Source organism: Eretmochelys imbricata, chromosome 8, assembly GCF_965152235.1.
Source record: "Eretmochelys imbricata isolate rEreImb1 chromosome 8, rEreImb1.hap1, whole genome shotgun sequence".
Classification (NCBI taxonomy): domain Eukaryota; kingdom Metazoa; phylum Chordata; order Testudines; family Cheloniidae; genus Eretmochelys; species Eretmochelys imbricata.
In genome coordinates, this window is record NC_135579.1 from 7,074,987 (window position 1) to 7,089,564 (window position 14,578).

Consider the following 14,578-nt stretch of genomic DNA (forward strand, 5'->3'; position numbering starts at 1 on the left):
TGCTCACAGGTGGAGATTTCCCTCCCTATGCTGCAATCTGTCCCCCTTCCTGGCTAGCCGTGGCTCTAGGAAGGGGTTTTTTCCTAGGAGCATGTGTGCAGGGCTGTGTTCCTGGTACTGTTGAGCTGCTCACGCACCCTCCACCCCCCAAATCCTCCCCCCCAGCTGCTTGAGTCTGTGTGAGGGAAACAGCAGGGGCGAGGCATCCCCTGTGTGTGGGCAGCTGTGGCGAGGGGAGCAGCTGAGAGTGATGTGTGCTGTGAGTGGGGAACGGATGGGTGTGACCCCTGTTTGTGGTGGACTAGGGGGGACTGAGAGTGAATGTCCCCCAGTTGTGGGAGCTGGGCAGGGAGGGGCATTCTGTATTTGTGGGGAGCAGGGAGTGCTGGCCTCTGGCTGTGGGAACTGGAGTGTGTCCAGGCAGTACAGCACACTATAAGTTGGCAGGGGGACACCCCAGGTCCGTGGGAGCTGGGGAAGGCAGTTCAGATGGAATCGCATTGTGAGAGTGGGTGCCCTGAGGGACCTGAGCATTGCTTCCCTGGGAGCTATTTGCTGCAACCAGCCTGTCTCTCAAGCAGGCAACAAGTGGCAGGAGAGAGGCTCTCCCAGCTCAGCACCACGTTCTGCCACGGCTGGAGTTGTGCCCCTGTCCTGCGGCAACAGGTGGTTGTTCTGCTTCAGGGCTCGGCCTGATGCCTAAACTCTGCCGAGTTTGCTGCCCAGCGAGCAGCCAGCATTGGCCCTGGCTTGGTTCACTGTCCTGTGTTTAAAGGTTGTGTGTGATCAGCAGGAGCCCAGAAGGCAGTGGGCTGTGAGCAGGGCTGGGCTCGTAAATACAAGGAAGGGAAGCACTGAAAAGTAAATACATGCTTCCTCTCTAGCTGTGCACATGTTTCAATGCATGTACGGATCCATGCACCCACTCACCCACCCACACACAGACTGAAATATTGCCACTCTCAATCCCCCTGCAGCACGCAGACGGTGAATGCTCCCTGCAGCATGCACACAGAGGTCCTCTTTCTATTTCCTCCAGCACTTGCACATTGCAAACCTCCCCTGCAGCCTTTGCACAAAGGACCCTCTGAATACCGGACAAGGCGTGCTGTCCTTAAGAACGCTCCATGCCCCATGTGCGCACACAGGCCCTCTGAACGCCTCACAATGCGCAGTCCTGAAACCTAGCGAATCTCCCCATCGTTAATGGGCATCAGCGCCCTGCGCAGCTGAGCTGCTGCTGCCCACGGCTCTTGGGTTCAGCAGCTGGGTGCTGTCTACGCTTACAGTTCAATGTAAATCTCCAGTGCCAGCAATGGGTAACCTTCCTGCTGCCGCCAAGACCTGTGAAAACACCATGCAACACGCCTCTGATTCCCTCTGAGCAGCTGCGTGCTGACCGCGTGAGCGCCCTGTGCAGCGTGCACGCAGAGCCAACCTGGGTACCGCCCATACCACGTCATTTTGACTCTCACACGTGTGCACACACAATGCACGCACCCTGTAAAGCACCCATCCAACGGAAACACACGCGCACACCTGCTCCCTGCGCCAGACACACAGGCACTGTTAGTCTAGACAAATGTTGACCGACGCATAGCCACACCTTTATGCAAGGCTGTCCCACTCGGCTCCATCCACAGCTGTGGCACTTGCTGCTTTTCGAACAGTCTCCGCAAAGCTCTGTTAATGCACCTCGGTGCTGACCCGCAACAGCCCCAGCTGATACAGGCTCCTCACCCAGCTCTCCTAGTGCACCTAAAGTGTGACCTGCACCACGCCCTGCTCGTCCAGTCTATTCCAAGGTTCTGAATTGACCATATCAACACAAGAAAGGGACCTGGGCATCACTGCAGACAGCCCAGTGGGGACAATTTCTCGGTATGCAGCTATGGTCAAAAAGCAAACAAGACATTAGGCTGCATAAGGGATGGGATGGAGAGTAATATGAAGAATATTCTAATGCCCTTATAGAAAACAATGGTATGGCCTCTTTTGGGATGCAGTCCTGGTCAAACCATCTCAAAAAGGATATTGCATATCTAAGGGATTTCAGAGAAGGGAGACAAGAATGATCAAGGCAGAGAAAACTCTCTGAGAAAGAGAGATTGAAAAGATTGGGATTGTTTACCTTACAAAGGAGATGAAGAAAAGGGGATGTGATAAAAGTATATCTAATAATGAATGGTCCGGCGATGATAGAGCAGAAACTTCTGTTCTCCCTGACAAGAATAAGGGGCCATTCAATGACATTAAAAGATGAGAAATTAAAAACTAATCAAAGGTAATATTTTCACAAAATGTATAAGTAGACTGTGGAACTCATTGCCAGGGTTCTTAAGTTGTCTCCTGAGGCATCTCTACCTCAAGTCTGATCCACTATAGCAATTCCTCCCTTCCTACCCTCAGTCCCAGATTCTCCTAACCAGAGAGACAGTCTGTAATGTGGCAGTTCTGTGACATTGATAAAGATTCACTAAGGACTCAGCTGAGCCCTGCAGACTCATTTCACTTATTACTTAAGCCAAATTGAAACTCGCTGTTCTTGTGATGAAAGGCCAGTGCCTTGTTCCTCCTGCTGCACTCTCTGGACTCTTCTTAATTCATCACATGGTATTTCTGTGATCTATTACAAAGACAAAGAAGAGCTGAACAATCAAGTGTGTTGGCGGAATGTTCCTGCCCCAGTGAACCAGACGGATACATTTCCAGCTTCCTGATTGTGGTCTTCTGAGGTTTCCTGACACTTCCCCTTTCTGGATTGTTTATTTGAATTGAAATGAATTAATTCCTTTATTTATTTAGCCAGTGGAAAGTTACAGGATTTATAGCAATCCAGTCCACGATGTATTGGCAGAACCATGGGGGATCTCTGGCTGCTCCCAGGGTATAGAAGAGGGCCAGGTATCAGTGTGAGAACTCTGTCTCCCATAGATTTCAGAGCATGGGCTTTCTGTCCATACTTAGATATCAGGGCATGATCTCAATCCCCTTAGCAAGAACTGAAAGCAGTGGGAGTTGGGGGCACTCTCACTAGCGCCAACCCCAATTAGTTGGGCCAAAAATCATTGGACCTGAACAAGCAGAAGATTGAAAAAACTCCAAGCAATCTTGGGCATTTGCCTTCTGGGTGTATGAGCCTTTACGTTGCACTCAGGCCACCTTTTCAGGCTATTCTCCACACCCACAAGGGCTAGACACTTCCTTATTGTTTTCAAAGGAAAGCTGAGATTTCCAGGAATGAGCCCAAATCCAGAATCGGGGCTTTCAGAAACCCTCCAAATATAAGATTCCCAATAAAATCACGAGCGTCAGCAGCAGTGGATGGCACCCTTAGCCCTATTTGCATGGCACTAGTCCGTGGGATTGGGTGTTGGGCAAACACCTAGGAAGAGACAACCCCCGCCCCAAAGTGTTCACCGTCTAAATTAAGGTAAGACATGTTCCGCAGGTGTAACTACCAAAGAGCAGCAGAGGAGGAGGGAGGATGTGGGTGACAGTGACAGATGGACAGTTTTGTAGACTAGCTCTGTGTGCAAGCTAGGGAGGTTTTCCCAGGCATGGGAGCACTGATTTCTTCCCATCCAGGTACCAGAGCGTGGGGTTCTGATGTGGAAATAGGCGCAGCAAACGGTGCCCAAATCCCCCACTTCCAGGAAGGCAGGCGTGATGAAGACAAATGCACACAGGGAGCCTCAAGGACCCAGAATGGATGGGCGGCCCCTCAGTGGAGAAATGCAGCATGAAATGCAGCATTTACTCCTCTCTCTCTCTTCTGCCCCCCACATTCCAGTTAAACCCCTTGCCCTCCAGGCTCTGGGGATAAGAATAGTTCAGATCTTACAAAAAGAAAAGGAGTACTTGTGGCACCTTAGAGACTAATTTATTTGAGCATAAGCTTTCGTGAGCTACAGCTCACTTCATCGGATGCATACTGTGGAAAATACAGAAGATGTTCTTATACATACAAACCATGAAAAAATGGGTGTTTACCACTACAGAAGGTTTTCTCCCCCCCCACCCCACTCTCCTGCTGGTAATAGCCCATCCAAAGTGATCACTCTCCTTACAATGTGTATGATGATCAAGTTGGGCCATTTCCAGCACAAATCCAGGTTTTCTCCCCCCCCACCCACAAACCCACTCTCCTGTTGGTAATAGCTTATCTAAAGTGATCACTCTCCTTACAATGTGTATGATGATCAAGGTGGGCCATTTCCAGCACAAATCCAGGTTTTCTCCCTCCCTTCCCCCCCCGGATTTATGCTGGAAATGGCCCAACTTGATTATCATACACATTGTAAGGAGAGTGATCACTTTGGATGGGCTATTACCAGCAGAAGAGTGGGGTGGGGGGAGAGAAAACCTTTTGTAGTGGTAAACACCCATTTTTTCATGGTTTGTATGTATAAGAACATCTTCTGTATTTTCCACAGTACACATCTGATGAAGTGAGCTGTAGCTCACGAAAGCTTATGCGCAAATAAATTGGTTAGTCTCTAAGGTGCCACAAGTACTCCTTTTCTTTTTGCGAATACAGACTAACACGGCTGTTACTCTGAAATCAGATCTTACAGAGGCCAAGAATAAATCTCAGGCTCCCACAAGACAGAGAGGCAGGAAAAGTTCCTGTTTGGCTTTCTCGTCTTTCAAACCCCTCCAGAAGAGTCTCCTGTGGCTAGCCCTGCTGGCCGCAGCCACGTGACCCTGAGCAGTACTTTCCAGCTGTGGCTCCGGGTGCATAGGTTGGCTTCTCCATTGGGATTTCAATAAGTTCTTTACTGCAGCTTCTCGCACCCCGTTGCTTCCCCATTTCACTAAAGATTCATATTCAAACCCAAATTGCCTACCTCCTCCTTCTCCCACCGGGAAAATCAATTGGTCATCATTGTTCAGCAGAGAGCCTGTTTCCTGATTTTATTCCTTTCCCGTTTATGCGGGGAGATGGAAGGAAGGAAGGGGGGCAGGAGGGGGGATTGCTTTTGATTGTTGACTGATTTGAATGGATCTGGCAGAAAGATCACTAAATGCAGAGTCCTAGCTCCTATTTAGCAGGCCTGGTGCGGGTGGGGTTGTGCCTTGCCTTGCAGCTTGGAAAGACGGTGCTCAAATCCAAACTGTGTTCCTAAAGTGCAATGAGTTTGTTGGTCTAGCTGGGTCAGTGTTCCAAAATCACACTGCAGAATCTGGTGCAGAGACTCAAGATTGAGCTGTTAGGGAGGTTGCTGGTCGTTGCATCCCACACGGAGGGGAGGCTGCTCAGGTGATGGTTCAGGGAGATGCTGTTTCAGTTTTCTGATGGACTTCGGTTTCCAATATTGCTTTGCTCATTGCTTCAAGGGACAGTGAGGTCAGTGTCTTGGAAAAGCTCTTTGAGTGCTGAGCTCTGTGGTCCCTTTGGGTGGAGGCAGGAAGAGGAGAATGCCATGTGGATCTGTCCCCTTCTCAGCAAAGGAGAGGGAACTCTGCTCACCTATCACCTCCTTGGGCATAGAGCACTGTCCAAGCTGTTAGTGAACTGTGGCAGCCAGGGTAAGAGAGTCATTTGTCAAACTCTTCAGCACTTCTCCACGCTGGTGGCTTCCATTCACTATGTTCCAAATATACGTGGGTCCCCCTGTTTACAGATGGGCTTTTCACTGGAGGAGGCGGGGCTCAGTGATGCTGGGAACGAGTGGATTAACCTTTTGTAACCCACTGGTGAGTGTGTGTGGCAGGTCCCCTCTGTGCCGATTCACAGAGCGTACGAGTTGTTGCAGCTCCCAGCTAAGATCTGGGTTCAGAATCCGTTTGGACCACAAGTGCAATGAAATTGGCAGGTTTCATTCTGTTGCCAAGTGGACATAGATACACATCATAAAAGTACCACGCAGTCTGGCACTGCTCAACATGCTACACGGCTTCCGCTCTGGAGAGACCAAGGGCGGGAACGGTAGAGGATGCTGCAGGGCAGACCAAGTGTGATGGACGGCACCTAAGGTTGAAATACCTGATATATGCTCAGTCACCCACTCGTATCATCCCCCACAATACACGTGCACGATCGTGAGATGCATGTACTCACTAGTCACCTGCATGCGCCCAGGAAACACACATGTTCATTCACTCAATTGTGATCTGAAGATCTATGACCCACAATTCACCCCAGACATGCATTCACCAAGCTGAAGTACCCACGTGTGCCCAAGTGAGACGCACACACACCAACCTGCCCATGTGTTCCCAAGATGCCATACGTAGATTCCTCTACCTGGCCCTGAAATGCACATGTGATTCCAAGACACACTCACTCATGAAGTGATCCCAAGACACATTTACTCATTCATCCATCATCTTAAAATACCCTGTGAGCTGCTGCTTGTAATAGATACTTCTCCGTGAGTGGATTCTGAGTGTTTGCTAGTGGAAGGGGCTTCTTGTGCCATAAATTCCCTGTTGCTGATCTGGGTTTTTGATACCATGTTTGCATCTGCCTATGTGTATTATTACAGTAATTTTATGGTAGAAAGCACAATCAAAAGACTAAAAAGCAGCCACAATTAGTTTGTGAATAAAAGCCACTTTCATTTCTGTTACCCCTTCCTAAGTCAATATTTTTGACAAAGGTTGCAACCTGTAGTGCAAGATGTTTGATAAGACAGAAAGTGGTTTCCACCAATCAAAGACTGGCCTTTTTGGGAGAGAAGAAAATGTGAAAAAAGTCCAGTAAATGTACTTGGTTTTGAGCTTTCCAGCAAACCAGGTAAAAGAGGGGAGATAAACTGGTCTTTTTTCTAATACTGAATTGCTTGTCTCAGAGCCTGTGATACATGAAGGGGATGGGGGGAGTAGCTCCCTTTGATGGATACCCACCCAGCCAGTTAGCTGTAAAATCCCTCTTGGTGTCTGTTCTCTGCTTGCTATACCTGTAAATGGTTAACAAACCACAGGTAAAAGAAAAGGGGTGGGCACCCGACCAAAAGAGCCAATGGGAAGGCTAGAACTTTTAAAATTGGGAAAGAAACTTTCCGTTTGTCTGTTGTTCTCTGGGCTGCAGGGATGGAGCAGCAATGCTATGTAAGGCTTGAACCAGGTATGAAAATTCATCTTCCATACCTAGAAGGAATTATTTGGATAGGAAATGTTTAGTAAGGCACAATCAGGTTGATTTTTTTGTTTTGGCTTGTGGATCACCTCTGTGCTAACCCCAAATGCTTTTGTTTTCTTATAACCTTTTAAGCTGAACCCCCAAGAAAGCTATTTTGAGTGCTTGATTTTTGGAATTGCTCTTTTAAAATCTAGCAAAAGCCTAAGTTCCAGATGTATTTTCTTTCTTTTTGTTTTTAATAAAATTTACCTTTTTTAAGAACAGGATTGGATTTTTGGTGTCCTAAGTGGTTTGTGCATATGCTGTTTGATTAGCTGGTAGCACAGCTAATTTCCTTTGTTTTCCTTCTCAGCTCTTCCCCGGAGGTGGGTGAAAGGGCTTGAGGGTACCTCACAGGGAGGAATTCCCAAGTGTTCCTGCCTGGGTCCAAGGTTGTCTTTTTTTCATTTGGGTGGTGGCAGCATTTACCAAGCCAAGGTCAGAGAAAAGCTGTAACCTTGGAAGTGTAATAGAAACCTGGAGTGGCAAGTACTAATTTTTAGAATCCCTGTGGGCCCCCACTTTCTGCACTCGGAGTGACAGAGTGGGGATTCAGCCTTGACAGAGCCCTGGTCCCTGCCCTCCCAGAATCAGCTCTCAGGATGGGAGCGTTTTCCTAACAGTCTTGCCCATGCCATCTAGCTCAGTTTGGACAGGATAATCGGGGGGGAGGGATAGCTCAGTGGTTTGAGCATTGGCCTGCTAAACCCAGGGTTGTGAGTTCAATCCTTGAGGGGGCTGTTTAGGGATCTGGAGCAAAAATTGGGGATTGGTCCTGCTTCAAGCAAGGGGTTGGACTAGATGACCTCCTGAGGTCCCTTCCAACCCTAACCTTCTATGAATCTATGAATCCCTATCTTTCCAATCATGCTAATTACCACTATTGAGTCTGTCCCTCCAGAACTCTCCTCCTTGTCCAGAGTTCATACATGTGTTTCTGTTTTCAAGTCTCCAATGCTGGCAGGTGCCGTGTGGCGCTCCTGCTTTTCCTTTTGAGTCCAACCCCTTTCACTTTCTTTCTGGGCTCTTGTCTCCCCCAGAGGTGCCTTCTCAATCGTCCGGAGATGCGTGAAGGTGCTGGCGGGACAGGAGTACGCAGCCAAGATCATAAACACCAAGAAGCTCACTGCCAGAGGTAAGTGCGCTGAAGTCTTGTGGCATACCTCCTGGGAGCAGGTGCCTTTCCACTGATTCCACTGCCCTTGCCCACCTCACGCCTCCTCTGCTTGGACCAAGGTGAGCCTTAACCTTTAATACCTCCTGCTGATTCTGCTCTGTGGGTGGGAACTGCAGGAAGGAAGGAAGAGATATGGGCATGTTTTCCTGAACAGTTGAATCCCCTTTATCAGCATGGAACTGGGGCCATGATGCGAGGGGGGATCCAGCTTGTATTTGGATAATGGGGAGTTGCAGAGAAGAGAGGCAGAGCACAGAAAAGCCAGTTAGCCACGCTAAGCTTTTACCTGCATGAAAAACATACCCTGAGGTAGCCCCCCGGCCTACTAACACTCCAGCTCTGTGGGTTTAGGCCTGCCAGGGGCTGAGCGCCCACAGCTCCCATTGACTTCAGTGGGAATGGGGAACATTCAGCGCCAGCCAGGATTGGGCCTTCTACGTGGAGCTAATTCTGGAGCCTCATGTTGAGTGGTGGTGATGGCTTTTGTCCCGCGTGGGAATTCTCCCCACCTCTGCAATCGTCTTCTCACTTCAGTTTCTCTGAAGTGTGGTTCCGAGCCTGTGGAGCTGTTTCCTTCCCGGTGGCGAAGCAGCCATCAGGCCTTGAGCAGTGATGCTTCCTGTTCGCTGCAGCTTGGGCCAGGAGTCTGTTGGCATTTCTAGATGGTTTTTTTAGCCAGCTGAACTCAGAAACTAAGCCCCTCTCTGCACCCAGCGTGGCTGCTCCGTGTCAGTCTTTGCCAGGTAACTTCGTTCACACACACAGCCAGCGCTGGGGGAGTAGCAAACACAGAAGAGTACCAAAGAGCAAAAGGGCCTGGACAGGTGAGAGCAGGGAGTGTGGCCGAGGGAGATTCAGTAGTAATGAGAGAAGGAGACACAGAGCACAGATACAAACAGGAGAGCTATAACCGAACAGATGTAGACTTTAACCTTCATTCCTCAGTGCTGTCCCAAGATGCCTTTTCCATGTCACTGGGGGCCGTGGTGGCCGTAGACAGGGAGGTGCTCATTAGCGAACCTCCATATTAAGGAGTAATCACAACTATGAAGGGGGTGGAGAAAGTGACTAGGGACTAAGGTATTATTTACCCCTTGCCATAACGCAGGAAGCAGGGCTCCCCCAATGAAATTACTAGCCAGCAGGTTTAAAACAAACATAAGGAAGTACTTCTTTCACACAGCACACAATCAGCCTGTGGAACTCATTGCCAGGGGGTGTTGTGAAGGCCAAAATATAACTGGGTTCAAAAAAGAACTAGATAAGTTCATGGAGGCTAGGTCCATCAATGGCTTTTAGCCAAGATGGCCAGAGATGCAACTCCATGCTCTGGGTATCCCTGAACCTCTGACTGCCAGAAGCTGGGACTGGACAACTGGGGATGGATCACTTGATAATTGCTCTGTTCTCTTCAGTCTGTCTGAAGCATCTGGCTCCAGCCACTGTTGGAAGATGGGTTTCAGAGTAGCAGCTGTGTTAGTCTATATCCGCAAAAATGAACAGGAGGACTTGTGGCACCTGAGAGACTAACAAATAAATTAAAAAAATTTTTAGTCTCTAAGGTGCCACAAGTACTCCTGTTCTTTTTTGTTGGAAGACAGGCTCCTGGGCTAGCTGGACCATTGGTCTGACCCAGTATGGCCATTCTTATTTTCTAGCCAGCACCCTAAGGGTACCCTCTCTTTTCAAAGGGCTCCAATCATGCTTTGCTCTTCCACTTGGGGACTCTGCTACAACCCGCAACCAGCCTGTGTCTGGCTGCCCCAAGTGAATCAGACCCAGGGGAGCAGTGACCATGCACTGACCTCAGACAGGTGCCACAGGTTGCTGCCGATGATAAACAGAGTGAGAATATTAGCAGGAGAGATCAAACCCTTCAATAATTCCCCCACCCCCGAGCCCCTCTGTTCTCTCTATCCAAAAAGCCCTGAGAAACATGGCCCGCCAGCAATGGGAAAAGAACTTATTTTATTTTCCACCCATGTCCTCTTTCCCAGTTCTCTTCAGAGGTGCCTGTCACAGCCGCCTTGCTGCTTAGCCCCTGTAGCCTGCCATGGGCAACGGCTGTGCTTTGCAGAGTGGAAAACCTCTTCCACAGAAGAGCGTGGCTCATTGCATTTGGTCCCAGCTGCTGTTCCATGCAGTCCCCTCCGCCTTTCCTCCTCCCCCTGCCCCCCCCTTTGTCCCCAGCCACACACACGGGTGCAAATTGCCTGCAAAAAGTTGCATAATTGATTGTTGCTGTTCTTGGTGGAACTGGCTGCGCAAGGGATCGTCAGGGTCTCCGAGACCCAAAACTGTCAAGAACAATGTAGGAACCATTTTTCTTCACAGCCATAACAACTTGTGAGTCCCTGACAATCTCCTGCTGCTCTGCATGGCTCTCTGGCCCTGAAAGCAGACTGAGAGCAGACCTTCCACCTGGGTGAGCCTGGCAGCTTCGCTGCCCTGGAATGTTTTGCCCTGCTACTGACCAGCTGTATTAAAAGGTTTTCATCCGTCTTCATCTTTTACTTTTGCCTGCCCCAAGCTGAAACTGTCAAGAACAATGTAGGAACCATTTTTCTTCACAGCCATAACAACTTGTGAGTCCCTGACAATCTCCTGCTGCTCTGCATGGCTCTCTGGCCCTGAAAGCAGACTGAGAGCAGACCTTCCACCTGGGTGAGCCTGGCAGCTTCGTTGCCCTGGAATGTTTTGCCCTGCTACTGACCAGCTGTATTAAAAGGTTTTCATCCGTCTTCATCTTTTGCTTTTGCCTGCCCCAAGCTGAATGGGGCCATGCCATGGAGCCAGCTCTTCCATGGCATGTAGTGGCCCGCTGTCACTTTTAAAGGTGTGGGACGGAAAGCATTCGCGACTGATATCGTGTATGTATCCGTATGGCGACTGTGACCGTGGGCATGGCGGCACTGGGGCTGGGAAGTGTAACTTGCAGCTGGAGCAGACATACCCGCGCTAGCCCCGACTGAGCGAGCACGGTCCAAAGAGAACTGTAGCCGCAGCAGCTAGCCATCCCGAGGACGATCCTGTAGGTCCGTCCTCCGGGCAACTAGCCCCTGCTGCGGCTTGTGTCACAGCCGTGCTTCTATGTTCAGCCCATTAGCTCGATGAGATCTAGCGCATATATGTCTACGAGAGCTGGAAGTGACAACGTCAGCTCCAGGGTCTCAGCTTTGACCTGGAGGGGCCGGGCTCGCTACAGGCCAAGGATGTGTCTGCTCTGCAATCACAGCGGGTGGGTGAAGCTCGCACAGACACACCCTGAGCTGGCTTTAATCTGGTGCTGGAATGGTGAAGCCAGGGCAGCACGAGCTTCCATGCATGCTAGCCCCCGAGCAGGTACCCAGCGTTGTGATGGTGCTCCTGCGGCCTGCGCCGCGGCTACCGGTGCCCGAGCTAGCCAGGTGAAAGCTAGCTGGGATATGGCTATCGGAGCTGCACTGCAGACATCCCCAAATGTTTTAGGCAGGGTGCTATAACTCTCCGTGGAGACACTCGCTCTTTTGAAAGTACCCCTCAGTCCTCTTCCGTGGCTGGCAAGCTGTTCACAGAAGAGCGAGCGCCTTCTCCGAAGCCCCGCTGCTTTGCAGGGTTGAGCGTCCTTCCTGGGAGTCATGAGGCCAGGTTCAGCAGTAACGAATGGAAGGGATTCGTTAGTGAAGCTGCTGGACGCAGACAGCCCCCGTGGTTCTCTCTGGCTTCCAGGCTGCCTAAAGCCAATCTGCGCTGCCTAGTGTCACTACACAGAGGGGCTGAGATTTTCTAAAGGGGCTAATAATTTTGGGTGCCTCTATTTTTAGGTGCTCAAATTGAGATGCCTTAACAGGACTTGTTCACCCGGGGCCAGGCACGCAGCAATTATGAAAATCAGGCCCCTTTCAGGTTCTGATGAAGTGAGCTGTAGCTCACGAAAGCTCATGCTCAAATAAATTGGTTAGTCTCTAAGGTGCCACAAGTACTCCTTTTCTTTTTGCGAATACAGACTAACACGGCTGCTACTCTGAAACCTTTCAGGTTGAGTAGCCAAACACTAGGACAGCTCAAATCACTGGCCTCTTGTGAAAATCTTGGCCCTGATCACCCAAAGTCCTAGCCTGGACTAAGCAGTGATGGACGGGAGAGCTGGTCACACTGCATAGGGGAAGGTGCACTGTACAGTCTGGGGGTGCAGGCATTGGAAGGGGTGCTGTGGCCTGGATCTCACACCTGGTAATGGAAGCCGTGTTCCTGTCACCTTAGCAGCTGTGAATGATCCATGGAGATGGGATGAAGGGAAATCTGCTCAGCTTTGATTCATTGGTTTCCATTTTTCTGATGGTCCAGCTGCCCTGATGGCAGAACAGCCTCTGGGACCAAACACCCCTAGAAGGGAGAGAGGTTAGCTCTCCATGCCCCTTCCGACCCTGCTCCCTGTTGTCGCTATGCCAACCAGGGCCGTCCCTAGCTATTTTGGTGCCCTAGGCAGCCCCCCCACTGTGGGGGGGCTGTGTGGGGCACCAGGCCTCCACGGGCGGGAGCAGGCTGGTCCCAAGCCGCCGCGGTGGATGGGGGCTGGTCACTTCCTGCGGGAAGTGGAGTGACCCGGCCCCAGCCTGCTCTGCTCTCCTGGCTCCCGGGCTTGGGGGGAGGGGGAAACTGCCCCCATCATTCGCCGGCGGCGCGGCTGGGAGCCAAAGGAGCGGAGCAGGCTGGGACTGGGTCACTCCATTTATCACGTGGTGAGTGCAGGGTTGGGGCTGGCTGCAGTCTTCAGGGGAGTGGGGACGGGGCTGGGGCGGAGCAGGGGTGGGGAAGGGGCGGGGCAGGAACAGGCAGGGCGGAGCACGGGCAGGGGCATGGGTAAGAGCCAGAGCAAGGGCCGGAGCAGCACGCAACTGCGCAGGGCACCAGGAAATGTGGTGCCCCAAATTTCCTGATGCCCTACGCAGTTGCCTACTTTGCCTATGGGGTAAGGACGGCCCTGATGCCAACCAAGTCCCAAAGGGGGTGATGGTTTCTGTGAGGGGGACTAGACTGAGATTTCCAAACTATTTCCGAGGGGCCACCAGGCCGGTCTGGCTTTAAGCTAATGACCTCTGGTTGCCCTCCAAACCTCACTTTGTTCCCTGCCGACCTACGAAGACTCCGTTGCAAAAGTCCCCTTCTTCTCCCAATGCAGTGCCATGGCTTTTCCCCCTCCTCCAGTCTTGCTGTAATTCCTGTATCATATTCATACTCCTTTGTGCTCACCTTCAAAGCTCTTCTGCATCTCCTCTCCCATTTCTTACTGCTCCCCCCCATGGGCCTTCCCCCGCTAACTCTTCCATGTTCCCATCATCTCCTCCCACGCAGACTTCATCGCCTTCTTCAACACTGCCACCCCACCCACCCTGGAACAGCCTAGTGACTTCACTCCCCTTCAGGCACTCCTCTGCTGTGCTTCTTGGCCTGACCTTTCTCCAGTACCCTCTTCTCTGGAGTTCCCCTCTCACATGCCTCCTGTAGTAGGGTTACTAGAAGTGACATGATGACTCAAATGACTGCAACCCGCCCCCCTGAAGCTTTTAAACGACAAGAAAGTTTTCTCGAGAGCTTTTATTCCCCCTTTCCCTTGTGTTGCCACCTACCAGTCCCCTCTCCCCGACACCCCCTCTCAAGAGCTGATGATTTCTTTAGTCGAGTTAGCTGCATAAATAAAACTGTAAGCTCCTTGGGGCATGAATTTGGTTTATATTATATCTGCAGAGTGGCATGCATCCCTATGGTTCTCTATACATAATGCAGAACAACAGAGCATGAGCTGGCTATATTTTCATTCCCACTGGGGTCGATGCATGATTCCCATCTGTGGGTTCTTAAAAGCTGAAGGTTTAATCTGCTACCATAGCCTCTGAGAGCTACACCGGTGATGTTCCTTTCACAGACCTCTCTACCAGGGGCCTAGTCTGATGTTCGGTTGTGTATGTACTGAGCTGTGTGTTATAAAGGAAAAGTCTATAATGCGTTGTTGATGGAACTGGGAGGCAGAGGACAAAAGGCGTATAGCAAGGGAAGATTTATTGCCAAGCACTTGATCCAAGTGGGAGCGCTGTATTATATTTTATAACTGGATGGCATTCACATACTGTAAAGAAAATAGAATTGGTTTTATGTAATGTAATTTGTACTCAAAGTGCTAAACCACTTTATAAAGCAGTGTGTAGGTGCAGTGCATGTGTAGGCAAACACAGCAGCCATTGTGCACTCAGCTATAGCTCGCGCTCAGCCTTGGACACGAGGACTTGTTTGGCTGT

At 50.5% G+C, this 14,578-nt stretch overlaps 1 protein-coding gene across 2 annotated transcripts in view; it reads left to right on the forward strand.

Moving 5' to 3' along the window:
• The window catches only part of CAMK2A (calcium/calmodulin dependent protein kinase II alpha), a 68,449-nt gene that overhangs the window by 6,844 nt on the left and 47,027 nt on the right, over nt 1-14,578 (forward strand). For both annotated transcript variants that reach the window (XM_077823500.1, XM_077823501.1), the window contains exon 2: nt 8,167-8,261. In XM_077823500.1, coding sequence (XP_077679626.1) covers nt 8,167-8,261 — 95 coding nt within the window. The remainder of the gene's footprint in view (nt 1-8,166; nt 8,262-14,578) is intronic.